At 43.6% G+C, this 25,710-nt stretch overlaps 3 protein-coding genes across 4 annotated transcripts in view; 1 reads left to right on the top strand and 2 right to left on the bottom strand.

The window, feature by feature from the left end:
• LOC139340315 (LIM and senescent cell antigen-like-containing domain protein 1) overlaps positions 1 to 5,202 on the bottom strand; it is a 28,448-nt gene extending 23,246 nt beyond the window's left edge. Inside the window, exon 1 of one of the 2 annotated variants that reach the window (XM_070976087.1) lies at positions 5,006 to 5,202. In XM_070976087.1, the coding sequence (XP_070832188.1) occupies positions 5,006 to 5,037 (32 nt within the window). In that variant the 5' untranslated portion in view covers positions 5,038 to 5,202. The remainder of the gene's footprint in view (positions 1 to 5,005) is intronic. The other variant, XM_070976088.1, reaches the window with a different exon arrangement.
• Positions 5,203 to 7,285: 2,083 nt separating this feature from the next.
• On the bottom strand, positions 7,286 to 24,848 carry LOC139339973 (GRIP and coiled-coil domain-containing protein 2). Its single transcript, XM_070975481.1, has 24 exons — positions 24,629 to 24,848; positions 23,842 to 23,904; positions 23,615 to 23,699; positions 23,441 to 23,520; positions 23,223 to 23,327; positions 22,562 to 23,066; positions 20,432 to 22,350; positions 20,185 to 20,236; positions 19,938 to 20,038; positions 19,528 to 19,626; positions 18,684 to 18,803; positions 17,693 to 17,857; positions 16,764 to 16,868; positions 15,878 to 16,040; positions 15,548 to 15,648; positions 15,185 to 15,262; positions 14,882 to 15,019; positions 14,153 to 14,274; positions 13,702 to 13,878; positions 13,315 to 13,523; positions 11,371 to 11,598; positions 11,093 to 11,232; positions 9,356 to 9,557; positions 7,286 to 9,132 (listed from the first exon to the last, which is right to left on the bottom strand). Exons 1-24 carry the CDS (start codon positions 24,632 to 24,634, stop codon positions 9,059 to 9,061), a joined length of 5,037 nt encoding a protein of 1,678 aa, XP_070831582.1. The 5' UTR covers positions 24,635 to 24,848; the 3' UTR covers positions 7,286 to 9,058.
• Positions 9,774 to 11,035, top strand: tmem223 (transmembrane protein 223). Its single transcript, XM_070975482.1, has one exon. It carries the CDS (start codon positions 9,930 to 9,932, stop codon positions 10,695 to 10,697), a length of 768 nt encoding a protein of 255 aa, XP_070831583.1. The 5' UTR covers positions 9,774 to 9,929; the 3' UTR covers positions 10,698 to 11,035.
• Positions 24,849 to 25,710: the final 862 nt, after the last annotated feature.

Below are 25,710 nucleotides of genomic sequence, written 5' to 3'. Positions count from 1 at the left end.
TGGAAAGAAACAGATGTGCGCAGAGCTCAGACTGTGAAACAGAACATGCGAGCTGATAAGCAATTCTTTAATTGCCTGCTCAGGTTAACTGTGTTTATTCTGTCTATACCTTTCAGTCAACACGTGCACCTGCTGTTGCAGATATCACAAAGGCGTGTGAGGGTTTGACGTCTTGAACGGCTGTTGGTGGACTAACCATGTCCCTCCTTATGTGCAGACGCTTGCATGCCTTATGAACAGCTCACACGGTGCAGATTCACCTTCGGCCGCTTGTCTCGACCTGTTCAGCATTCCACATGGGTTTGATGAACACACTCACTCACTCACTCACTCACTCACTCACTCACTCACTCACTCACTCACTCACTCACTCACTCACTCACTCACTCACTCACTCACACACACACACACACACACACACACACACACACACACACGCTTAAAGCAGGAGAAATGTGAAAGCTGAACTTCTGTATGATTTTCACATCCCTGAGCAGCTGCAACAGGGTCACAGCAGCACGGGCTGACATGTCTGAGTATGCCAGAACGTTCATGATGAATCACAGTTTTAGGCTTTATATCCGAGTTCAAGTCACTTCCAATCCACATTTGGGATGTTCATTTCCCTCAAAATTGAATAAATTGTCATACAATTTAAATCTAAACGTGAATGGTCATCTGCTCGGGATTCGCCGTGTACAGTGAACGCAGTGTGTGCCTAATGATGGCTCTGTGACCACAGCGGATGTAAAAGCTAACATTGTGTTTTGGATTTAAGATGCATACAGCCAAAGTTTTGTACTGGGACAAATGTGCTGAGAGAGCTGTTGTTACACGCGCTCACACTGACTCATCACACAAACACACACACACACACACACACACACACACACACACACCGCTATTGCACTCCATTGACATGATGCATCTTCTAGCCCCCTGCCATAACGTTAACCGTTAACCATCACAACTGAATGCCTAACCCTACGCATACCTCTAACCCTGAACATAAAACCGAGTCTTAAAAAGCTGGACTGGACTTCAACAGGTCACCCACATGGGTTGATGTGTTGTCAGGTTCAAGTCCCCACTGGGATATAAACACACACACACACACACACACACACACACACACACACACACACACACACACACACACACACACACACACACACACACACACACACACACATTTCCTACAAGCCTTCGAAAACTCCTAAACCAACCTCTCTGCCACATGAGTACACTGCCACCGTGTGGACAACACAGGTACAACAGCTACTGTAACAACTTCAACCCCTCATGCTGCAAACCAAAAACACTGTAATGATGGCAGTAAAATGTGTTCCATATATAAACAGTTGACTGTGGGATTATTATTTTCTGTACTCTTGAAATCAGTAACATATCTAGTATTTTAAAAGCGGACACAAAACCTGATTATTTCTTCATATGTTCTCACTGCTTTAAGTTGAATTAACTATTTCATCTATTCTTTTTGTCTATTGAAGAATCTTATGACTGCCTCTGTGCTGTTGTGATCCTATTTCTGTAAATGAAATGCAAAAATATAGCAAAAATAATAAGTCGCACATATGAGAAGAAGCATAGAAACGAGCACAGACACAGCCATGCTGAGCCACAATGAAAAGATTTACATCATAAAACATCACAGCTATCAAGCTAACTTCCTAATACAATATTCAAAGGTGCACTGTGGTGTTAAGACCATGCATAGCTCTACAGACAGCATAATACCATGACTTACACATCTAACATGAAGCTGATGGAGCCTAGCTGCATAACAGATATTTTGACAGTAATTTGAATGAATCGTACCGTTGTTTTCGGGTCAAACTGCAGTGAGGATATTTCAGTGGTTGCTAGAGTCCCTTTGCTGCCACTGCAAATGCTCCCATAGCTGTTATCTCAGCCTGCATGGCCACATCACTTCCTGTTTGCTGTGCTGTGTGTGTGTATGTGTGTGTGTGTGTGTGTGTGTGTGTGTGTGTGTGTGTATGTTTGCATCCATTTGTGCCCATGTGCCAGCATGTGTTTGTGAGAGATGGGGCGGACGTAAAGCGAGCACACGCACTTCTCGACGCGTGCGTGTGGCTTAGGCCTTTGGATGCCAAACTGTCCTGAGATCAAAGGTGGTGCAGAGAAGAGGAGGGAGGGCCGAGAAGGTGTGAGGAGGTGAGCCTTCAATGACCAGACTGAATGGATAATCAAGTAGTTCTCACAGACATGCTATGTTAAGTGTTCCTCTGCAGCTGCCATACAGGACGTGAAAGGCCGAGCCCACTGACCACACTGGCTCCCACTGACACTTTATATTGTTTGGCAACTGTATTGTTAACGTGACAACAAAATAATATAAATAATGTCAGTGAGACTGGCTGGAGAATGCATTGACAGGAAAGTGGTTACAGCATTAGGAATGTGTGCAAAACCAGTATAAACATACAGATGCAAATATCTGCAGTGTAAAAACAATCCAGCGCACACAAAAAGTATTAACTTCTTGCAAGTTCAGTATGTCTCAAATTGAACACACAGACACACACACACACACACACACACACACACACACACACACACACACACACACACACACACACACAGAGTCTATCACGGAGGAACTGCTGTAAGCGCGACTGTTGCACAGCCCGTTGGTCCATACTTCCTTCTGCATCAGTTAGGCAGTTGTGTATCATTGTGTACTAAACACACACACTACATCCTATGAAGACAAACCCGATGCGCCCCACAGATAATCAATCAGAACTTCTTCCTGTAAAGAAGAACCAATGACTTCTAGTTTCACGTCGGTGTGGGCCAGCATGAACAGGAACAATGTACACAGTAAGTCAATACTACGACGAGGGATGCACCAATATCACTCTTTTAAGACCAAGTACAAATACTTACATCTGGGTACTTGCTAATACCGAGTACTTGTATGAGACTCACTTTCTGACTGTGACATTTCAGTACCACGCAGCTGTAGCAGAACAACAGGAAAGACTTGTTACCTTATGTTCGTGCTGCAAAGTCACGCAGAAAGCAGACATTTACCACTGATACTAATAAAAGACCTGCGTCACAGTAAATGTGTTATATTGTGTAGACAGCGGTTGGCCTTTGTTGTGCTTCCAGAGGATTAAGATCATGGGACACCCACATCTTCCAAAGAAACCTCAGTAACTTGAACTACTATTGAAGCCCATTGTACTTCGTGTTAAAAGTCGAATTCAATGCAGTATTAATAAGCTACAGGATGCGTGAGTCGAAATAAACATTTCACACTCAAGAGTATGAAGTCTAAGTTTCTGAAATCTAATGCAGACAGTCCAAATCCAGCATCACACAAGTTCCCCGCTCTTCCAAACAAGGACAAGTCCACACTGGAGAAGGGGACATTCTTCTAAGCTCCAGTTGTATCAACACAGTGTGAAGTCAGATAAAGCTGTAATGCGTTGGGAATGCAGCAACGCTCGGGCCTTTAAGAGACTCTCCCTCTGAGCTTTCAGTGTCCACGGCGCTTTATAAAAGCCAGATTCATCTCAGGCCATAATTAACTGCGCGGTGCACACAGCAGCATTCACACCAGTGGAAAAAACACAGCTCCGAATGGCCGTCCCCAGGGAATGGATGGTCAGGAAGTGGTTTGGAAAGCAGTAACTACTGTCCAGTGAGTTTGTGTGGACATTCCTGTGCAGGGAGGAGGTTGATGTGCAGAAAATGGAGGAACATCCTCTTTCCTTATTTAAAATTTCTTTCTCTGCTATACCCTGTGCCGTCACTTCTGTCTAATGTGAGTGTAGGTTGACATCAATACATCAAGTCGCCTTTAAAGCTATTTTGGCTTTTTATTATCAAAACTGCAATTAGTGTGGGCAACCCTCAATTGAAAGAAAATTAATTGAGAACTATTTTGACATTCAATTTATTATTTCACCCCCCAGCGACCCCGAAAGGGATAAGCGGCATAGAAAATGGATGGATGAATTTATTATTTCAGTCATTTTTTTCATAATACATGTCAAACGTTTGCTGGTTCCAGCTTTTTAAATGGATCAGCGATACAAATGAATGAACGAGTGAAAGGAAAGACTGATTAAAAACTGCTAAACAAAAAGTCTAATTGAGAAAGCAATCAAAAGCTTTAATAATGCAATCACTTCTGACAAATATGTGTCTGTGCACACTACAGTTAGCCCCCTCATGAAAAGCTAGTCAGATCATTCTTCTGGTTATTACTGAATCTGTCATAAAATAATTAAATCCAAATTCAGTAGCAAAACTTTATTAATCTTCCTGATATTTAAAACGGAAGCTGAGCTGCTAAGCAACAACAGAGCTAGGTTAGCTAACTTAGCTAGCTGTCAGTTGCTAAGTAAATTAGATATCTGACATTTTATGCTCCATTCAACATCCATATCAAATTTGTTGCATTGTTAACAACAACTATAAATCAATTTGCATTATTTTCCATGCTGTAAGACACATGGGGGCTTTGTGAGCCACAACAGCAGCACATACAATTTAGGAAACGGTTAACTTTAAAGTTAACGGAGGCTTTTCAAACCAAACTCTATTCTGTAAAGCTGTCATTTTAACTGATCAACAGTTCAACATTTCAAACAAATATTTTTAATGGAAATCCATTAAAAACACGATGGGGGGCGCTAGCGAGCTGTTTAAGTGACCAAGTTCAGATTGTAGCTATACAACATTAAAGTACATTAGCTGCAGCTACTTAGTGTGTCGCTAATGTACTTTAAGTTTGACTGATAAAAGCCATTTTCTCCCATGCATATAAGCACCGTTAAACTGGCAGCTTTCTCAATGGGGTTTGTCATGACTGAATCATCCATGAGAGAATGGAACATACCGGGGCTGCGTTTTTTTTTCACCCCCGTCCATCGAAAAACTGTCAACTTCCCAACTTATCAGGCAAAAATGTATCGTTTCGGGAAACACTTCAAAACTTCTCACTCACCCATTTGTCATTTCCGTAATGCCGAGCATCATGCCGCTCCCTCCCGGGCCAGGCTTGAGCTTTCAGACTTCAGCTGCAGATGTCCAGATGTTGTCCAGTCTGGGATGTAGCGTTGGCCAGTGTTGGTCTTCACACAGTGGGAAGAATGGCGAAAACGGGCCTCGCCTCAGTTCACCAGCAGTCAAGACAGACTCAACGGAACATTTCACTTCCGCTTGTGACTTTCAAAATAAAATCTAATTCTTCTAATAAGATTGTCACACCAGAGTTCAGCTAATCTCTAGTAAGTAAATAAAAACAAAACAAAACAAAATCAAAATACTAACAAAATAAAATGATGGAAATGTCTACACATTCATGTATATATTTTTTGATCTGCAGGATATGTCATAGGTAAGCGTAATGATTTTACAAAACAACAGTTGATATAATAGTCCAAAGAAATTAAAAAACAAAAAAGCACAATGAAGGTGGAAATCTTCTATTGTGTCTGTGTACAATATGTTTTCAAGTACAGGTGTACTGTGTTGCACATTCAGTACATATTTTCAGTGTGTATATATGTATAGGCATATCTGTACTTTATATATGTAACTGTATGAATTCCTTGTAAATAGAATTTTAGTTTTCCTGTTAACCCCTTTCTTTAATGCTCCTTTTATTTGCTTTGTCTATATCAAAAGTTTGAATATTTGTTGCATGGAAGGAGCTGCACCTACATTTTACGGTGCAATCCTGTGTTGTATAATGACAATAAAGCTGAACTTTGAATCTTGAACCAAATATCAGTTTTTGTGCTTGGACAATGGCATATCATAATACTTTTTTGATTTCATATCCGTTCAGCAAACTGACTGTTTTGAAAGCATATTTGCTCACAGTCAAAAGTCAATGTTGATCCCCAGCTTTGAGCTATGCTGAAACATTGAAGTGATTCTACCGATTTTTCCCACAAAGGACATTTTGAGATGTCATGGTCAGCACGTGTAAACAATAGAACTGATAATGGTTAAATTCCCTTTAGCTGTTTCAGTTTCGGGGCTCTGCTTTTGTGCATTCTGGCTCACTGTCAGACTCAGGCCCAGTCAGAAAAAAAGCCATTGTTACTGTAATTAGTAACACCTGACAGTAACATCTGAAAAGGGCCAATTGCATGTAAATTATTGAGATTTTGACACTTTTTTCAAAGTTACTTTCTTTCTTTTAGCAGCTAATTATGTTATGTGCAAATAAAAAGATATTTTTAAAAATGGCAATAAAAAAACACAACTAATGCCACTAATTAAAACAATCCATAACCCATCGAGACAAACAGGCTCACATTAAACGAGAAGACTATGCTTTTATTTTGAAGGCCGGAATGCTCGCCAGCTGTTTTTGCGTGTATGTGCGGCAGCTTCTCGCTCAGTCTGCGAGCCTCCACCGCTGGAGAATTACAATTTCGGTATCAAAGCCAGAAAATGACAAGACCCACCCTGTGAGCTCAGTGCAAAGACGTGTTTGTATCGACAGATTAAACGTTATCCGTCAACAGACTGATGCAGGATGCTGCTCCCGCATCCTCTGTGGTCTTTGTGAGGCATCAGTTCAGGATATATGGAAAGACTTTTCATTTTCTGGCCGCCGAAAACTATACAGAAGTTCAACATGGCGAGTGGGTGCCATGAGGAAACATACATCCCACATCAAGATCTTCACAGCGAGGTTTTGAAAAAGCCATCCACGGGTTGCTACAGACACATTTGATGGAAAGAATGTGCTTCCTGCCACCTCTCTGCAAGGATCTGCGAAATAAGTTTGAATGATATAACGTATAGGAAAAAATAATAACAGGAAGAAAAGCTTCAGTGAGGTGTTAATGATGGTGCTGCTCTCCAGGGAGGGGAGCGCACATAATAGCATGTTTACCTTCCAGTGGCAGATGCAGTGGCTGTAATTTGTTGTTTCCTCCCCTGGCTGCGTCATGATACTAGAAACCACATATATTTCCTTTTAAGGAGAGACCCTGCACCCCCTTCCCTCTCACAGGAGGGATGAGGACTTTCATAGCAGGAAAAATGCACAACAGCTAAAAAAACCCCAAAAACCTAGGGATACTGTACATGAGCTCACACTCCAAACAGACTGAAGTTGAGAAACTGATGATGTTAGAGCAATAAAATTAAGGATTCACAGGCCTGAAAACATGAAGGGAGATGCTGCTCATGCTCGTAATGACCAGTAGATGCAAATGCATCATAATGAATGAACATGCAAAGCTGAACACAAAGTAATCAGAAACACTTTCATCCATGTTAAGTTTATTTTAGTTTACAGGCGGAAATAACTAGTTGTTGGAAGGTGTTCTACAGTGTACTAGTTATACTGGAAATGCTTATCCAGATAAGATTTTGTGGTTACAGTAATCTCTCCATAGCTTCTACTGAGGTTAACAACCAAACATATAAGAACTCTAGATACAAATACATTCACTTACGCTGAAGGAATCACAAAAAGCTGCCACTGGAATGAGAAAATGAACAAGCCAGTTATCTCCTTCATTGGTAGGATGTGAGCAAAAACGGACTCGTGTGATGTAGGTGGATGTGTGCTTCACTTGGAGGTCAGAGGTCGTGGCCAGGCACTGTGAAAAGCAGCACCCAGGGGTCTGATGGGGAGTCTTGCTCAAGGACACTTTAGCAGGGTGGGTGTGCCCGCTGTCACAGGGGCCGTCCTTCAACAAGACGGCTGTGCAGATGAAGTCGCAACAAATCTTTCATGTCCAGTGATTAAACAGCAGCACAACAACTGACGCCTCATAAAGTATTCCCAAAATACTCATAGAAACCATAACAATAATGATTTGGTATTAAATAATAACAACCACAACAAACAGTAACAACAAATTACACAGTAAACAGAACAAAATCACAAATCAACCTACAGGATATGAATCAAAGCTCAAAGAAAATACACCTGCTCCTGATTTCAGAGTGTGAGGCATTAGTGAACAACTGCAAAATCAGTCAGAAAAGGTCTAAATACGCTCTTTATGATCATGTTGTGTCAGTCATGTTGGTCAGGTGAACCTGAGAATGTCAGAATGCGCTCTCCTTTGTACTGAAACGAGATTATGACAGATATACCAGAAAGACTTAAATGGACCGCAGCGGAGGTTTAGCATGTTTTAGCCCACTGAGTAAAATCACACAGACTTCACACAACTGCTGATTGTTTTCCAAAACATGTTACGTTTATGCTTTTTATTCTCCTTCAACGCAACAGTTGGCAAAAAATAAAAGCAGAGAAGATGTTTTCTCTGATGCATCGTGCAAACTTCATGCTGATTTTCTTAACGCATGGAATAGAAAATAGAATGGCTGCCTCTAAGGTGATAAAAACACATTGAAAAATCTTTCAACGCTCAGTATGCCCGTGTTGAAACACGTGTAAAGCGTGTGTGATTTGTACCAAATGAGCTAAACTCAAGTAGGGTCCTTTAAGTGCACCGTGCTACAGAGCACAAGCCCATTAGAAGTGCAAGTAAAATGTTGTGATATCATGCCACTAACTATGCAGTTATCCCACAATTCTTGCACATCTTGTGCTTTATACAATGCTGTGATTATATCAGGTTATACAAATAATGTATTATATCCGCTCACAATGTTTTCGTACTGCTAATGATGCCTAATAAGCCCCACGCCAAGGAGGAGAAACCTCACGTCCAGTAAAGGTTGTTATAAATATGTGTCAACAGAGAGTAAGGAAGACAGGACTTTGTCACAGTTAACATTCATTGGTAAGAGCCTCATCTAACTATTGCACCACAAATTCAAATCAATCTTCAAGTCAAATGTTTGGTTGGATCTCTGCAACACTCGTTCTTATCTGATACATTCCTTGGTCCCTTGTCCCGTGTTGGTAAATGCCCCAGTTAAGCTTCCGCTTTTGCCATTATGTCAAGCATCACTGCTTAGTATGGGTTTTCAGAAAAAGGCCCAGTAACATCTGTCCTCTTCCTCTTCCTCCTCCTCATCCTATTGTTTTTATCGGGTTGGTTGATCATTAAGTCTACCTGATCCCAGACCAGCTGTGGAGATAGGAGGTCCAGCCTGAGCCCCGATTCCCAGACCCCTCTTCCTCACCTGCACAAAGGAGACCAAAGATCATCACTGACAGTAAATTCTGTTGCACTTCACTAACCTGGTGAGGAAAACTAAGAACGAAAAAAGAGACTCAGTGCTGTTAGATACTGCAGCAGATAAGCAGTCTGGTGAGTGGCCGGATTGCTAGCTTTTTCCTAAACAGTACTGACTCATTCTTTATGTGTATTTTAGTTTTTTATCTCATATGATAAGCCTTGCTCACCTTGTGCAATGGCAGCCAGTTTGCTTTTCTCCTCTGGGCTGAGCTGCAGCATCGTGTGAATGACAGGCAGAAGCGCCTGCCTCTCGCTGCCGGATCGCAGGAAGATGAACTGCAGCAGGACGTTCTTCAGATACTCCAGGTTGGCCACACTCTTCTCCCTCTCCTGGTTTCGCTCCAGACGACGCAGCTCACTCTTCAACAGCTAGCAGGTAGAAAATATCAGCACCGTTAAAACCTACAAAACCTTCAGCTTTGACAAAGTCCCTCCATTTGACATCATTAAACAGCCGTAATGTTTTAACAGTAATTAAAAGATATTTCTTTTATTGTTTTTTAGAGTATTATTCGATTTCGTTTAATGAGCGGCAATTAATTTTGGTCGGCGCTGCTTTCCGTAACCGAGTGTTACGTCACACATAACAAATATGGCGGCGCCCTCTGCGGTGCAGCGCCCTACTGTATTGTAAGAGAAGCGTTAAAACGCGAGTAATGAGAACGATTTCCGGGTGTAAGCTATCGTGGTTGTCTGATCAAATAGTTTTGTGAGGATTTTCGCCGTTTTTCGTTGTGAGAAATGGGTTTACAGCGTTTGCTCTGCGGGGCACTGGAGTGTTATTCCAGACAGCTTCGACTCGTTAACATTCAGCAAAAAGTCATTCAAAATGCGTCTCCACAGACGTCTGTGGCAGGTCTGTGCAGCAGGGTATTCGTCCACACAAGCCGCCTCGGTGTCGCTCACAGAGAGCTGGTCGGCCGCCGCAGCCTCTGCACCTCCACCCAGCCCTCTAGAGACGTCACCCTGTTCGAGCACGACAGGAGCCGCTTCTTCCGGCTCCTGTCGCTCTTCTGCGGCGGGCAGTTTCTCTTCTGGACGTACCTGGGCCACTTCGCTTACACCGGGCTCAGAGACACGCGAGCTTCTACAGAGAAACGGAAAGCCGCGGCGCCCACCACCACCGGGCTGGCTGGGATGTGGAGTTTTGAGATGAACCTGGGCTCAAACACCTGGAGGTACGGCTTCACGCTGGGGTGCCTGGCGATAGGAGCAGGGATAGCCGGGCTCGGTCTTCTGTTTTGCCGGCGCTCTGTCAACCAGGTGGTTTTACACAAAGGTGGGACGATGGTGACAGTTTGCACGCAGTCGCCTTTGGGACCAGGCCGAGGGCAGAGAATAACAGTCCCGCTGTCCCAGGTCGCCTGTCACGCTCACAGGCACGAGGCCCCCTCCTTCATCCCTCTCAGGATCAAAGGACACAAGTTCTACTTTCTCCTGGACAAAGAGGGGACCGTGAACAACGCCAGGCTGTTTGATGTCACTGTCGGGGCTTACCGGCCAGTGTAAGGTGTGGTTATTACACCATTTCCAAAATGCTTGTGTTGGAACACCAAACACCAAGGAAACACTGATGTGATTTTACATGGCTGCCAAACAAATATGTCAGCTTCTGTTTGTCTTTCAATGAAATGAAATTAAATCTGAGCTCAAATATGGACTGATGTGTGTCAACTCATGCCTAGTATTAAACATTACATCCTGCTATTGCTGAAAATTTAAATTCTTCAGAGGAGTGTTTTAAAATATCCTTTAAATTTACTGAGTGTAAATAATGAGTAACTTGAAATTATACAGGTGTCAAGAAACTTTCAAGGAATTTGCGGTGAAATTAAACAGACTGACATGTTTGCATTTCCTGCCTGTTTGTGTGTGTGTGTGTGTGTGTGTGTAATTATACATACTGTGATCTGCTCCATGAGAACGGCATTGGTGGCCTCAGTTTCATGCAGGAGGCTGTTCATGTGCTCCATACTGCGGGTGGCTGTGCTCAGCTTTTGACTTAGCTCTTCTTTGGTTGGCTCCACCGTCCACACAAATGGCTCTAGACACCAAACCAAAAGATCCAAACAAAGGTCAAGGATGACAAACCAAGTACTGTTTCTGATTGCCACGTTTGGGTCAGAGACTGAATGACAGGTGAAGTACTGCACATGGTGCTTTTATAAACTGAATAACACACCTTGTTTGGGGTCTGGGGATGTGAGAAGATGCTCCAGAGAGGGCAGCGGCGTCAGAGCAGGAGAGGGGCTCTCAGTCTCTGTGGTCTCCATCCCCTCGCCCTCCTCCCTGGCCATAGACTGGAGGTCACTGAGGGCCATCAGTCCCAGCCCGGCCTGGTTCTGATCCACGTTTCTGCGCTGGGGGTCTGATGCCAGGGGCTTACGTCCAGACTGGACCGACACTGAAACTGAGAGAGTGGAAAGGTTTGTGGGAGAGCACATTTTTTGGCAGGTGAATATGAGCATATTAACAAGCAACATCCAGGCTTTAAATGAACCTAGTTTTTGACTTAAAGGGATGTACTTAAAACTATTCTTTAAATTTTAGTTTAGTTCTCTGCTAAACGAGGTTAGTGTCAACTCCACTGGTCTTCTGCTGTCAGTGATCATGTCTTATACAGTGTTTGGCTGCATTTGTAATTATTTTTAGTTTGAATCATGAAATAGATTTTTACTGAACCAGCTGTCACTGTAATTAAAAACTGTACAACATGAAGCTCTATGATCAATCCCTTACCACACGAAACACAATCCCTGCTTCATCTAACGCAACCGTGAGTGAGTGTCCTACTTCATTGTGACATGAGGGGGCACCAGACACACTCCGATGTTCACCATTCAGCCGGCATACACAATGACAACAAGTGTGCGGAGAGAAGGGTGGACAAAAGAGAAGATTGTGATTAATGGACCTGAGACTGAACCAAAAGAGCAGACACCAAACAATCCCCCTCACCTTCCCACCTCCAGTCTGGCACTCTGCCTCCTCACCCTGTGCAGCTGAGCGAGAGGAGCAGGACACTGAAGTCCTGCTACGTGCATGCATCTATTTTTTCTGTCTATAACTGCATTAGAGTTTGACCAGACTTTGTCGTCTGAGCAGGGTTCAGAATAACTGACAATTATACTTATGATTTCCTGGTGGCTCGAGGCCTGGAGAAAGATTCTTATCCATCTCCTGACACAACACTCCTTATTACAGAGAGGATGTGTGCAGATCCACTCCATCAAATCTGTCACAGGCTCAACACTCAAGAGGACAGTTTCAAGATAAAGATGACAGCAACAGGGAAAAAGGGCATCTGTTCATAGAGGAATGAATTTCCTGGACACGATATAATCCACAGATAAGAGAGCGTACAGCAGAAAAAGCTGCTGCCTCCATCGGTTTCTTGTAAAAAACTGTTTTTAGATTGAATATTTGCAGTTTGTGTTTATGTACTGTTTGATTGTTTAGATTAAAGAGTAAATGGGGCAAAACATGTCAATGAATATAGATCATTTTTACTGTTTGCTACAAGTGATTCATAAAAAAAAAAAACGAAAAAACAAAAACGAAGCCAGTAAAAATTGTCCAGGCGTCAAGCAGCTTTATGACCCACCTGTCCACCAGGGCCAGTAAATCACACAGATGTCAAACTAACTGCCATTAAACCCAAATATAGTGGTGAAAACGCTCAAATATGACTTTCAGTAATATTGGCTCTTTTTATCGGGCTACTCCATGTGTGAGCCACTAATGATGAGCCTCTCCAGATGCCACAGTGAGCTGTTTGCCCCACTGAGAGGCGGGAACAGAGCTGAGGAGCCTCGCCAACACCTGGCCGTAATGAAGTGACAGAGAAGAAACACACGCACACACACATCCCTTTCCTAGTCATTGCTATGTGTGTACTGTATTTGCTGTTTGACTCCAGAGGGCAGCTGTGTGGGAGGTGATGAACGAGCTTTCAGTGCCGCTCTTCTGGTAAACACACCAGAAAAGCCGAGTAAACAAGATGGAAAAGTTCAACACACTCAATGCTTTCACGGATCTCTTTATAAGATATCAATCATGCACCCCTTGAGCTTCCTGTTGTCTATTTGAGCAGCAGCCAGCGTTTGTAATTTGCCTCCACGCTTACTGTTCTGGTTCTGCAGGGTGAAGAGCTGCTCCTCGACGCGGGTCAGCTGGCCCTGCAGGGTCTCCACAGTGGCCCGGTGGTCGTCCTGCAGCTTCCTCAGCTGCTCCCTGTAGGTCTGCCGCTGGGTCTCGACCTGGGAGGACAGGTCAGCCTGAGCCTGGGACAGATCTGACCGCAGAGCCACGTTCTCCGACTGCACTGACAGCAGCCTGGAGGTGGAGACAGTGAGAGGAGACTGAGGGAAGAACTTACAGACTGTTCAGTGAAAACTACTGGAAAATATATTTAATAGAGAAAACAGTTCTAACAAATGACAGAGGCGAAGCGACCGTGAGAGAACATACATCAACATGATAGTATGGTAAGTTCAAAGAAAGACAGGGTCACCTCTCGCGGAGCTCAGCCTCCTTGCTGATGGTTTCCTGGAGGATTTTGTTGTGTCTCTCCAGCAGAGTGTCGTGCTCAGTCTGGAGCTGCTGCAGCTCTGCTGTGCTGCTCTGGAGGTTCTGATGGCTCTCTGCCAGCCTGGACCTCAGCTGTTCTACCTGAGAGGACAAGTGCTCCCTGCCAGACACACCACATATTCATTATACTCACATAACACTCTTGCAGCATTAACTGGCTCATACTGCTAATTAGTGTTGACTTAAATATGCTTCACTGAGCAGCTGCGTTTGCACCTGAGATATATAAGCTGGGTTATCTCAGCACTGATCTTGCAAATAGCTTTTGCTTTTACACATTAAGCAATATTTATGAAGTAATTATTTGTTTGTTTTGGTTTGAAAACATCTAGAAATGCAGTTTTTGTATAGTTACATTTCTGTGTTGTCCTTACCTCTCTAGTTTACCAGAGTCTCCGTCGCTCTGGCCAGTGGTTTTGCTCTTCTGCTGCTTGAGCACATTGTGGACTCGCACCTTGTAACTCTCAAATTCACTGGCTATTGCTGTAAGCTCAGCCTGGAATCAGCACAAAGATTAAGCAGAGATACACAGTGAATTACATTTCTTCAACATCATTCAATTATCTGATCCATGACCGCTCTATGACTTCATACATGCATGATATTTTGCATGTCCACTTCACAAGGTTTCACTCTGCACTGTTTTTTTATTACCAATCTTGGACATTAGTGAGGAGTGAAGAGGATTGTTGGACTGAGTTCTGAAAACTGTGAGTTAATTACAGCTATTTATATGCAAACATACAGTAGCTTCTCTTTTCATATCACTAATAATTGAATAGGCCGTTGGTCAACGCATACATGCAATTAAAAGTTGTCGCCCTATGAACTTGAAACCTGAAACAAGCATTTTTCTCATTTTTTGATGTTGCAGAGATGAAAAGATTAATCAAAAGTAATTGAGATTTTAATAATGAAAATGGTCACGAGTTGCAGCCAACACTGCTCTCTGTAAGTAGTGAGCATGAGCTGCTGCAACCCTCAGCATCTCAAATGAAACTGCTGATGTGATCTTTGGCAATGCACTTTACTCTTACTCCATTCTGGTGGAGCTGTTTGCTGCTCAGTGTGTGACAAACGACACACTGAAAGTGTGTGTGTACCTTAGCAGTGTCTCTCTCCTGCTGCAGGCTGTTGATGCGTTGCTGCAGGGAGCTGCTGGTTCTTTGTTGCTGTTCCACCGCAGACCTCAGCTGCTCCTGCAGACGATGGCGCTCGGCCGTCAGCTCGCACACCTCGATCTCAACACACACACACACACACACACACACACACACACACACACACACACACACACACTTCAATGTGTGACTTGCGTAGGACTGAAATGCTGATTTGTTTGACTACAGGTTTCATGAAAAGGTATCGCTAAGAATAGGTCTTCTAGGAAGTGCTGGCCATGTTACCTTGGCGCTTTCTAGCTGCTGCTGGTGAGCCTCCAGCTCTCCTTTCAGAGAGGCCTGCAGCATCATGAGGGAGCTTTCCTGCACGTATGCACCACACACACACACACACACACACACACACACACACACACACACACACACACACACACACACACACACACAGAAATTGTAAATGAATACACCCATGTAACATGGCAGCACACACAAATGATTAACTTTTCCCAACATCTTCAAGGCCTCTCCCACAATCATGCCCACACATGGTTGCATAACACTATTTACATTCATCAGGCACGCACACACACACACACACACACACACACACACACACACACACACACACACACACACACAGAAACAGACCTGTTTCTTGGCATCGGCCAAGTCCTTTTTGGTCTTCACCAGCAGCTGTTTCATCTTGGAGGTCTTCTCCTCCCCCTGGTCCAGCTGGGACTTCAAAGCCTCTGGAGACACAAATACACACGCAGAGACAAGTGCGTGCACACACACACACGCACGCACGCACGCACACACACACACACACACACACACACACACACACACACACACACACACAGACAAATAAAGACAGTTTAGGTGAAATACATGCTGTAGGCTTTTCATTTAAGGACAATTTTTTCCTGTGTGTGTATAAAGCATAAAGGAGTTTGTACTTGAACAATTCGCACATACCAATTTCCTGTTTGAGCGTGCTCTCCTTCTGGGTCAGTGTGTTTATCTGGCCCTTCAACTCCTCAGCACACTCATCTCTATCTAAGAGTTTGGCGTTGAGTTCTTTCACCAGGCGTTCATAGTCGGCCATCTCCATGTCCAGCAGAGAGCTCTGCTGCGCCTCCTAGAGGCAGAGCCAAAATATTACATCATTACAGTGAACAAAGCCAACATCCCATCTCCCCGTCGCTTCACTGATGTCAAACTTTAAGAGCAAAACAGGAAGAATAGATGTGACATGTTTTTCAGGAGATTTCATCTGTGATTGTGTGTGAGACTGGTGAGGAACTAGCAAGGCTTAAGGCGGCACAGCAATTTAGGACCTGACCTTTAAAAGTGCTAAATTTACATTTCTGGACACACAATAAATGCTGTCCTGTCAAAGTGGTGAGAGAGCACGGGCATATTTTTGTGGATATTTGACTGAATGTATTTCTGTTGTACTTAAGTAGTCCCAGAGAAATTTACAAGAAAAAAAATGTTATCCTTGATCATAATCTAATAATACTGCTCAATTATCTTCGCTAAATGATGTATAGCGCCAATGCATCATCAGTTTTTTCTATATTGTCAGAGATCACAGTGTTTAGCTGTGCTACCAATGTGGACACATGACAGAGTCAGACCTCCTGGCAGGTTCCATGTACCCTGCTGAACCATGTAGGGCTGCACTAATGGAAAAGAAACAACAGCTCCTGTGCTGCGGGCTAGAATTGCTTTCTTTCTCTGTGAGAGGTGCTGCTGTAGCTGCAGGCCAGCCATCACCAGTCCAGTCGCTTGACTAGACAGGCCCTCAGAGACACTGGTGTCTCAGGAGCTGCGTGTGTGTGTGTCTGTGTGTGTGTACCTTGCGTAGTTGCTCCAGCTCCTGGGCAGTCTGCTGAGACTGCTGCTGCTGCTTGCGGAGCTGGGCTGTCAGCTCTTCTACCTCCTTCATGGCAGAAGACAAGTCCTGGAAAAGCAAGGAAACACACAAACACACACACAAATGGGTTTTCAGTTTGTACAGTGTTCAGTGTTCTCTCTCTCTCTCTCTCTCTCTCTCTCTCTCTCTCTCTCTCTCTCTCTCTCTCTCTCTCTCTCTCTCTCTCTCTCTCTATATATATATATATATAATTTTTTTTTTTTCTCTCTATTTATTTTATTTCATCAACCTTTAAAAACCTTCAGCAGTTTAAGTCTTATGAGCGGTTTAAGAAGATGTGAAGATACTTAAAGACAAACCAGGTCTGTGTAAAATTTCACCCCCTGCATGTGGGTGCCAAAGAGGAAGTGCCAAAACCTGCAGTTCCTCAAATGACCACTTGAGGCTGGCTCCAAAAGTGAGTCAATCCCCATAGACCTCCAAATTAAAATGCCTAACTTACCAGTGGAAAGAAACATGTTTCCAGCCTGGTACAAAGAACCTTTTTGGTCTCTATAGCTTATTTCTCCAATCATGACAATTGCATGGGGATGAATTTAGATATATAGTTTATATTATAGCTTTATTAAGGCTTAAAGTTATGCTTAATTATGGGCATGGCTGCTTTGAGTGACGGCTCGTCCCTAAGTTTCAGCAATCAAGCTTCATTCAGCCCGCCTCAGCTCCACCCACACTCCACCTCTTTGCTCATTTTGGGAATAGCCAGGAGTCAGGCGCTGCCAAGATGGCGATGGCTGGAGCCGCTGTCGCTAAGCTTCAGGAACTTATGGATGATTTTATGGAGACTATGTCCATGTTTCATACAGTGTGTCCACAACAGTGGAAGAGTATCTATCTCTCCTCATTACTACCTTGATCTTCTGCTCTTTCATGGCTCTCTCAGCCAGCAGGTCTCTTTCCAGACTGGCTGACTGTCTTTGCAGCTCCTGGTTTTGAGCTTCCAGGAACCTCACTGAGCTCCTTGTGGTCTCCATACTGGCCAGCAGGTCCTCCTTCTCACTGCTCATTGTTTCCTTCTGCAAAAGCAGAAACAATCCATGTTACCGTCCCTGTCAGCCAATAAAGAGGCTTTTACCAAAAAACAGAATGAACTGAGAATGTTCTATGATCCTGCAAAATCTCACTGAAAAGAAGATTTCCCACTGAGAAATGCTGTTTTACATGTTTCAGACTAAAGATTTTCACCTGAAAATGTAGGCAAATGCGCCGAGCCTGCATGAACACACGTGACGCATCTCAAAGTCATTCATGCAAATCTGACAGCGGCAGGCTCTGAGGACTTTCTCTGCAAGGAACACTGAACCAGCAGCAGCAGCTACCTCCCATCATCTGTCAGCTAAACACTGAAACTATGATTGGTAAACAGAGATGTCCAGACGTACTCTGAGATCCCTGACTAGCTTTCAGTCTGCCTGCCCCCCCTTGAGGCCCACGAGCGCACACAAGAATAAACCCGTGCCTCAGGAAATTGTGTTGCACTAGAACGCAGCAGATGGAAGCTATACTCTGCTCCATTTACCTGCCTGTTGTTCTCTCATTGGAAAGAAACTGTTATGAGCTTGGGGAGCGAAGAATATATAAACAAAATTCCTCCCCCGCTCACCCAGTCACATCTGATGGGCTATTTGTGGGTGCCGGGCCGTCAAGCATAGCTGGGTAAAGTGGCGCTGGCTGAAATGACTCACTGTAAATCAGATGGTAACTGAGTTATGCGAGAAGTATTGGCGAGATGTATAGCTGGACAAAGTGGCACTGCTTAGATTTACTGGAGGGTGAGAGCAGTTTGTGTGTTTGTTAGGGGTGATGTGTGGGTGTGTGTGATTGAGTGTGTATCTGTGTTACCTCTGTGACAGCACTGCTGAGTCGTTTGGTCAGCTCAGCAATCTGTCTCTCTGCCGCCTCCACCTTCTCTCTCTCCTTATCCAGTTGCTCTGTCTGCCTGTCGTAATCTATCTGCAGGTTCTACACACACACGCACACACATTCATTCATTACTGGAAGCCGGTTGAACAGCTCAGTGAAGGTAAACACTATGCATCTTCAATCTCAGCAGCATTTACATGAGAGTATGGGACAAAACTCTCATTAGGCACAACAGAGCGGTTTCTCCTCTAATGGGGACACAGTCGTAAAGCACAGTGCAGTCTGGGGGCTGTTTATGGAGACCTCTGGGAGTGACATCATGCAAAAAGCCTGGCTCAAAGTGAGCACGCTTCCACTTGCCAATTAGTGTATTAGCAATGCATACAATTAGTCAAATGTTTAACGATCAAAAACTGTCAGCTCATGTCTTTCCTAGAAAATCTAATCATTCGGTTCTGCAATTTTCAATCAGGCCTGAAAGAAAACTACAAAAAGACACAGTGTAAATATTTCTGAGTGTTGACTATGATCTCATATGTGAAACACAATGGCAATATTGACTAGATTATATATTTAGCAGTGCTCTATTATGGAACCTACTGTGAGGATTAACAATTAATATCCTAATTATGTCCTTATTTCTCAAGTGCAATTCAACATATGACAGTGGTGGTTTTCTCATAACACCATGGCAATAGTACTTTTATGGGCAGTAGTATTTTTATGGCATTTAGCATTTTTATAATCTGTACATAATGTACATATACATCGTTGACTACTCTATATCCTGCACACTCTTTATCTGTGCAGGCAGGTCTCCTACCTTGTAGCCTTCAGCCCCATGGATGATATCTTTCATAGAGCTGTTCACTTTCTCCCTCTCTGTTTTCAGTGATTCCACTTCCTCCTGGAGGGTTGCAACCTGGAAGAAAATCAAGGAAATTAGACATTAATCTGAATACTGAGGCGAGCATCTATCTAGAATCCATGTCTATGTGGTGTCCTGAACATTAAACACCACTTTACCATGCTATACACTGCATAATGAGTCTGAATGCTTTTTGATATTAGAATTTCTTCATAACCCTTATTCCAAAAAAGCTGGGACACTGTGCAAAACATAAAGAAAACCGAATTAATGCGATGTAAATCCATGATTCCATGATTTGTCATGTTCATGTTGTTAAAAAAAGGGATACCAAGCTCATATGTAGAGTTTATGTTTCACTCTACCTCTTTCTTACTGATGTCCAGCTCCTTCTTTGCTTTGATGGCCACTGCCTTGATTTTGTTCATCTTCTCATCCTTGTCTTTGTGTTCTTTCTCCAGCAGAGCTGAGGGGAGCAGCAGTTCAATGGGCTGAATTTGTAATCTACAATTTATCACCTGCTCCAAAGAGCAGGCACCACATATTTAATGAAACCACTTGCAGTTTGAAATGGATGTTACTCATTAACCCGGACAAGTTTCACCTCCATACCTATTTTCTGTGTGATCTCGCTTTCTCCATTTTCCTCAGATGAAGCAGACTCCTGAGAGAGTGACAGAGGAAAAGCAGAAAACATAAGAAAGAAAAAACACTCCAATCACATGTTAATCATTATTGTTTTTTAAAGGAAACATTGTTTTTTGGTTTGAAACTGCCACCATCTAACATTTTTTTTGCTAATATCCAATACTTCTATCATTTCCATGAGAGAAACAGACACATGAGGAGCTCCGCTCACCTGGAGAGCAGTCATCTCACTCCTCAACTGAGAGATGAGAGAATCCTTCTCTGTCAGCTGGTCTTGGAGCTCTCGTCTCGCCTTCTCCATATTCTCCATGTCTCCCTCCACTTTCACCGTCTCCTTCTCCTCCTTCTCCTCAGTCATGAGGGAAATGTGAGCCTGCAGTTTCTTGTTCTCCTCATTAATCCTCTCATTGACTGACTTCATGTCCTCCAGGTCTTTCTGCAGGCCTTCGGTATCCTTCACCACCTCCTCCAGGTTGTTTCTCAACATGTTCCTCTCCTGTTCCAGGTCCATGATGCGAGCCTGGAGCTCCTTTTGCACCTCCTCTGATGTTATTACCCCTTGGCCCTCCTCAAGACTACTCCTCAACAGGCTCCTTTCCTTTTCCAGCTCATCCACACGAGCTCTGAGCTCCTCAACTTCTTTGGTGGAGTTTCTGTGTACTTCAGACTGATTTTCCTGCAGAGCTTTAATGGTGGCACGGGCCTGCTCTGCTTCCTCTGCCATTGAATTCAACTTCGCCTCTAGGTGGTTCTTTTCAGACGTCTCCTGCGCCAGCTGAGCCTCCAGGGCTTCCAGCTTGGAGCCCAAAAGCTCCCTTGTTTCCTGGGCTTTGGAAAGCACAGAGGATGTCTCTTCCAGTTTCTGATGGAGGTCAGTCTTCTCTGTGGAGAGGTCTTTGATGGTCAGCTCTAAAGCAGAAACTGTCTCCTGCCTCCTGTCCACCTCCTCTTTCAGGCGCTCCTCTGTCTTTTCTCTCTCCTCTCTTAGATGTTGCACTTCATCCTCCTTCTCTTTTTTCAGGCTTTCCATCTCCTTTTCTTTCTCCTCTCTGAACAAAAGTGCCTCTTTCTCTTTCTGCTCCAGCAGGCTCTCCATCTCTGTTGCTCTCTCATTGTTCAGCTTTTGCATTTCCTCTTCTCTGTCCTGAAGCTGGGAGAGTATTTTGTCTCGCTCTTCAGTCAGCGTGTTGACCCTCTCTTTCAGGTCTTCAGTCATGTTTTCCCTCATCTGCAGTTGGGAGACGATCTCCTCGTTCTGCCTGGTCAGTTGCTCCACAGAGTGTTTCAGCTCGCAGGCTAAAGCTGTTTGTTCCTCCACACAGGACTGGCTTTTCTGCTCCTCACCTGCAGAAACTTCAAGCTTTAGGTTTAGGTCTTGTACGTTCTTCATCAGAGCATTTTTCTCCTCTGTAACCTCTCTCACCCTCTCCAACAGATCATCCCTCCCCTGGTTAAGTTCTTCTATCTTGTCCTGGAGTTCCTGTACAGTGTTAGCCCCCTGCTCCTTCATCGCTTTGTACTGAAGAACAAAATCTTTCGTCTTCTCGCTCAGCTCTATCTCCACACCATGCAGGATGTCTCTCATGTGCTGACACTCAGCCAGGGCAGAGTCTCTCTCTCTGGTCAAGGCCTCACACTGGGCCCTCAGCTCCTCTGGATTCAAGTGGCTTTGGTCTCCAGGACTGACTGCTGACTCTTTGGGTTCACTTTGGAGGGTATCCTCTGCATCTTTGTGTGCTTCACCCTGTTGCTGGAACTCTTTTTGGACTGCTTGTTGGTCCGGGTCCAGGCTTACGGCTGCGTCACTGGGAGCACTTTCCCGGCTCATCTGCAATTCATTAATTTTGAACTCCAGCTCTTCTCTCTCCATCTGGAACTCCTCTCTGACCCTGTCCAGCTCTGCCTCAAGCTCACCCTTCACATTACTGAGCAGAGTGAGCTCATCCTGAAACATGGTGCTCTGGGCTTGAAGTTCTTCCAAAGCTGCCTTCAGTCTTCCAGTCTCCGTCTCCTCTCCATCAGCGTGGTTGGTGTCACCCTGACTGCAGCCAGAGAGCTCCAGCATTTTGGCGATCCCCGACCCACGGGCAGGTTCCTCGTCTTCCTCTTGCACATCTTGCAGGTAGCTGTCTGGAAAAATGAGGCTAATGTTAACTAAAAGATCATTTTAATTTCCATCCCATCAGTAATGTAAACACATGCACACATACAGTACGTAATATATTTGGTAATACAATAATCACAAAAAGCCTGATGTTTACATGACAAAAGGCTGTATGTACACAGTATGATAGCTTGGAAAGGTGACATCACTCTTGCTCTCAATGAAGTGCTGTTATACCTTTGAGAGCGAGCTGCTCGGTCAGCTCCTCATGGAGCAACAGGAGGCGCTCCCTCTCAATTTCGCAGTCCTCTTCCAGAGCCCTCATTTCCTCCTCGTGCTGCAGACTCTTCTGAGCCAGCTCTTCTCTCAGGTTCTCCACCTCCTGCTGGGCCTCTGTCAACTTCCTTTGGTGCCTCTCCTGCAGCTCGACCATCTCCTGCGATTTTTGCTCTTGGATCACTTTCAGTTCAGCTTGAAGGGCTTTCAGCTGAGCTTCTAGGTGACGGTGGACTTCTTCAGCACTCTCTTTTGCACTGGCATGTTCAGCCAGGCGCTCCCTCTCTCTTTCACTATCCCTCTGCCGGTCACTTTCTTCTCGTTCTTTCAGTAACTTCTGGAAATAAGCCACTTCTTCTTGGTGTTTGTTGTTAGATTGCTCAATGCTGCTCTCAAGGGTCTTGATCTTCATTTGGTGCTCTTCTATGACACGGTCAAGCTCTCCTTGCAGCAATGCTAAATCATCCTGCACAAAATAACAGTTATGTAGGTGGGTTATGACTATCTGGTTTCATTAAACATACATGCATCAATGAATGGACTTTGCAGTGCAATGTCATAGTGTTCAGAGAACACTAGAATTCAGTAAAACGTTAGACGTCATACAATATTTGTGTTTCACCTTGGCTTGCTGCTTATTCTTCTCTAGATCTTTGCGAGATAGTGCAAGACTTTGCTGAGTTTCTGCCTTCTCCAGTAATAAGGCATCCATCCTCTCAGTCAGCTCCTATTACACACACATGATTCAGTGTAATTGATGCAATATGAAATGAAGTACAGTGTGTTAACAGAGGAATATTCACAGCAGACACGTGATAAGATGCTGGCCTACAAACAAACCTGTATCAGAGTGGAGTCATCTGAACTGCTGTTACTGATTTTGGATTGTTGTTTCAGGGATTCCACTTCTTTTTCCAAATCTGAAGGGAAATAACGTCACATATTTATATGCTATTGGCCCACAGAGTAAAAAATTCAAACATGAACACAAGTGTTTACAGCATTTATAGCTACCTGCACATCTGCTCTTCATCTTCTGCATGCCAGCCATCTGCTTCTTGGCAAACTTGATGAGGTCATCTTTGGAGAGTGTGTCGAGCTGAGAATAAAATACAAGGAAAAGAGAGGTACATGAATCTGTATCAGTACATATCATACTATGATGTTTATGCAAATGTAGACACATATGATAGATATTGATAGACACTTAGATCAATAACAAGCTTGTATACGTGCACTACCTTCGACTTGGCTGCACCTGCTGGTGACTGAGCCACAGCCTCTGCTCCGGTACCACCAGGGTCCTGTTTTAGTGAAAGGAATAAGAACAAATGACCTAATTATGACCTATTTAAATTGTCAGGTATGCTATTTTTCTTGTTTTACTACTTGACTTAGACGTGCCAGATAAAAGTCAACAGTCAGCACAGTATTTCCTTTGAAAAATCCGAAGTTTAATGTTGATCTGATTGCCGGCAAAACTGCATTGTTGACAGAGCAAGTTTTCAAAGCTTTTATGCTTTATTAGGAGCCACCTTTCAATTCGGCACATATAGACCAAGTATAAATGTGGGCTTTAAAAAAGGTTGGTCTTTCCAAGTGCCGGCGTTTTCACAAGCACACTGAATGGCGAAGGCGAGCAGGGTGAAACAACCCGGAAAGCAGACTTTGGGGTAAGGCGACATGGATAAAATATGTTTGATGTACCAGAAGATAATACCGCTAGCCCTTCACAGTATTGCCTGTTTTACCAAATATTATAACTTTCGATATTCAACCCATTTAATTACCGAAGTTTGGAATACAGTTCGGTGAGTAAACAGCACATAATGGGTAAGTGAACCTGCTGCGGGCTGTGGGTGTTATCAGCCCTGTTTCAAAGTCCTTTCACAATTAAACGTGAGTATCTCAGCGCCGATATTACAAACGTCGGTGCAGTGCATCATTAGCTAACTTGAACATGCTATATACTCATTACTACGTTGTGGTAGACTGGCTAAAGCTAATTCCTGGATTCTGAACATTTACCTCCATCTCAGTCGCAGTTTATCTACTCCTCCGCCGTCTGACACACACAGAGACACGACCGGTAAGTCGACCGCACGAAATCAAAGCTATGTCCGAAATAATTTGCGTTTTATTGGAGATTTAACACGATAACATCCATCTGTTTTGGTTTTTTAGTTAACAGGCTACAGCATCGACTTGCTTCCGTAAACGTCAACCAAGTGACGTCAGCGAAATTTACGTCACACATACAACAGGATGCCAGGAGGAAAGATATTTTACCCTTGTGCAATGTGCATGTTTTTTCTTTTCTTTGCCATGGAAATGAAAAACTCTGGCAATAAAATTTAACTAACACCCTTAGGACACAATTCCATAGTTACAATATATTTCTGACCACCTATGTATTATATTATAATACAATAGAACTATTAATATGGATAGTAATGCATGTTTAAAGCCTTTGTGTATATCCTGATAGGATCTTAGTAATGTAAGATATTGATTAAACATTTCTGTGTGTATACTTTTCATTCCCTAGTCATCATTTATTTGAATTCAGAATAAATGTAAAACTTAAGGAATATTCAAATGTTTATCATAGTGCTGTAACTACACATAAACATCATACTTAAATTTTGTTATAGGTGAAAGGAGAAGTCATTGCGTGATTGAACTGTGTGTCTTTCCTCTGAACTGTTTGTAAAAACATGCAGTGGATTAATGACAATAAGATATAGACTCCTCACTGACATTAAACACACGCCTTAATGACAAACACATCTTGATGACCAGTGTTTAAAAAGCCTCAGTGCAGAAATAAACAGAACACACGGACCTTTAGTCAAAAGACAGAAGCTGCGCAGCTGCACAAATGTGTATGGTGGCTGCAGACAGCACATACTTTGAGAACCTAAAACTGTTCTCATTGTTTGTTTTTACTGTGTATGCAAGGCCATATGGGGCATAAAATCACCCCAAAGCTGTCTGATGCTACCATGATGTTGTTTTTGGGACTTCTGTAGGGAGGTGAGGGGTATCTGCCCTCATGCTGACATCGGGCCTGTCACAAACTCAGTGGATGGCTCAGCTGTGCTTCTGTA

This window comes from Chaetodon trifascialis, chromosome 12, assembly GCF_039877785.1.
Source record: "Chaetodon trifascialis isolate fChaTrf1 chromosome 12, fChaTrf1.hap1, whole genome shotgun sequence".
Taxonomy (NCBI): domain Eukaryota; kingdom Metazoa; phylum Chordata; class Actinopteri; order Chaetodontiformes; family Chaetodontidae; genus Chaetodon; species Chaetodon trifascialis.
The sequence above is the reverse complement of the archived record's forward strand: the minus strand, read 5'-3'. Positions and strand labels throughout refer to the sequence as shown.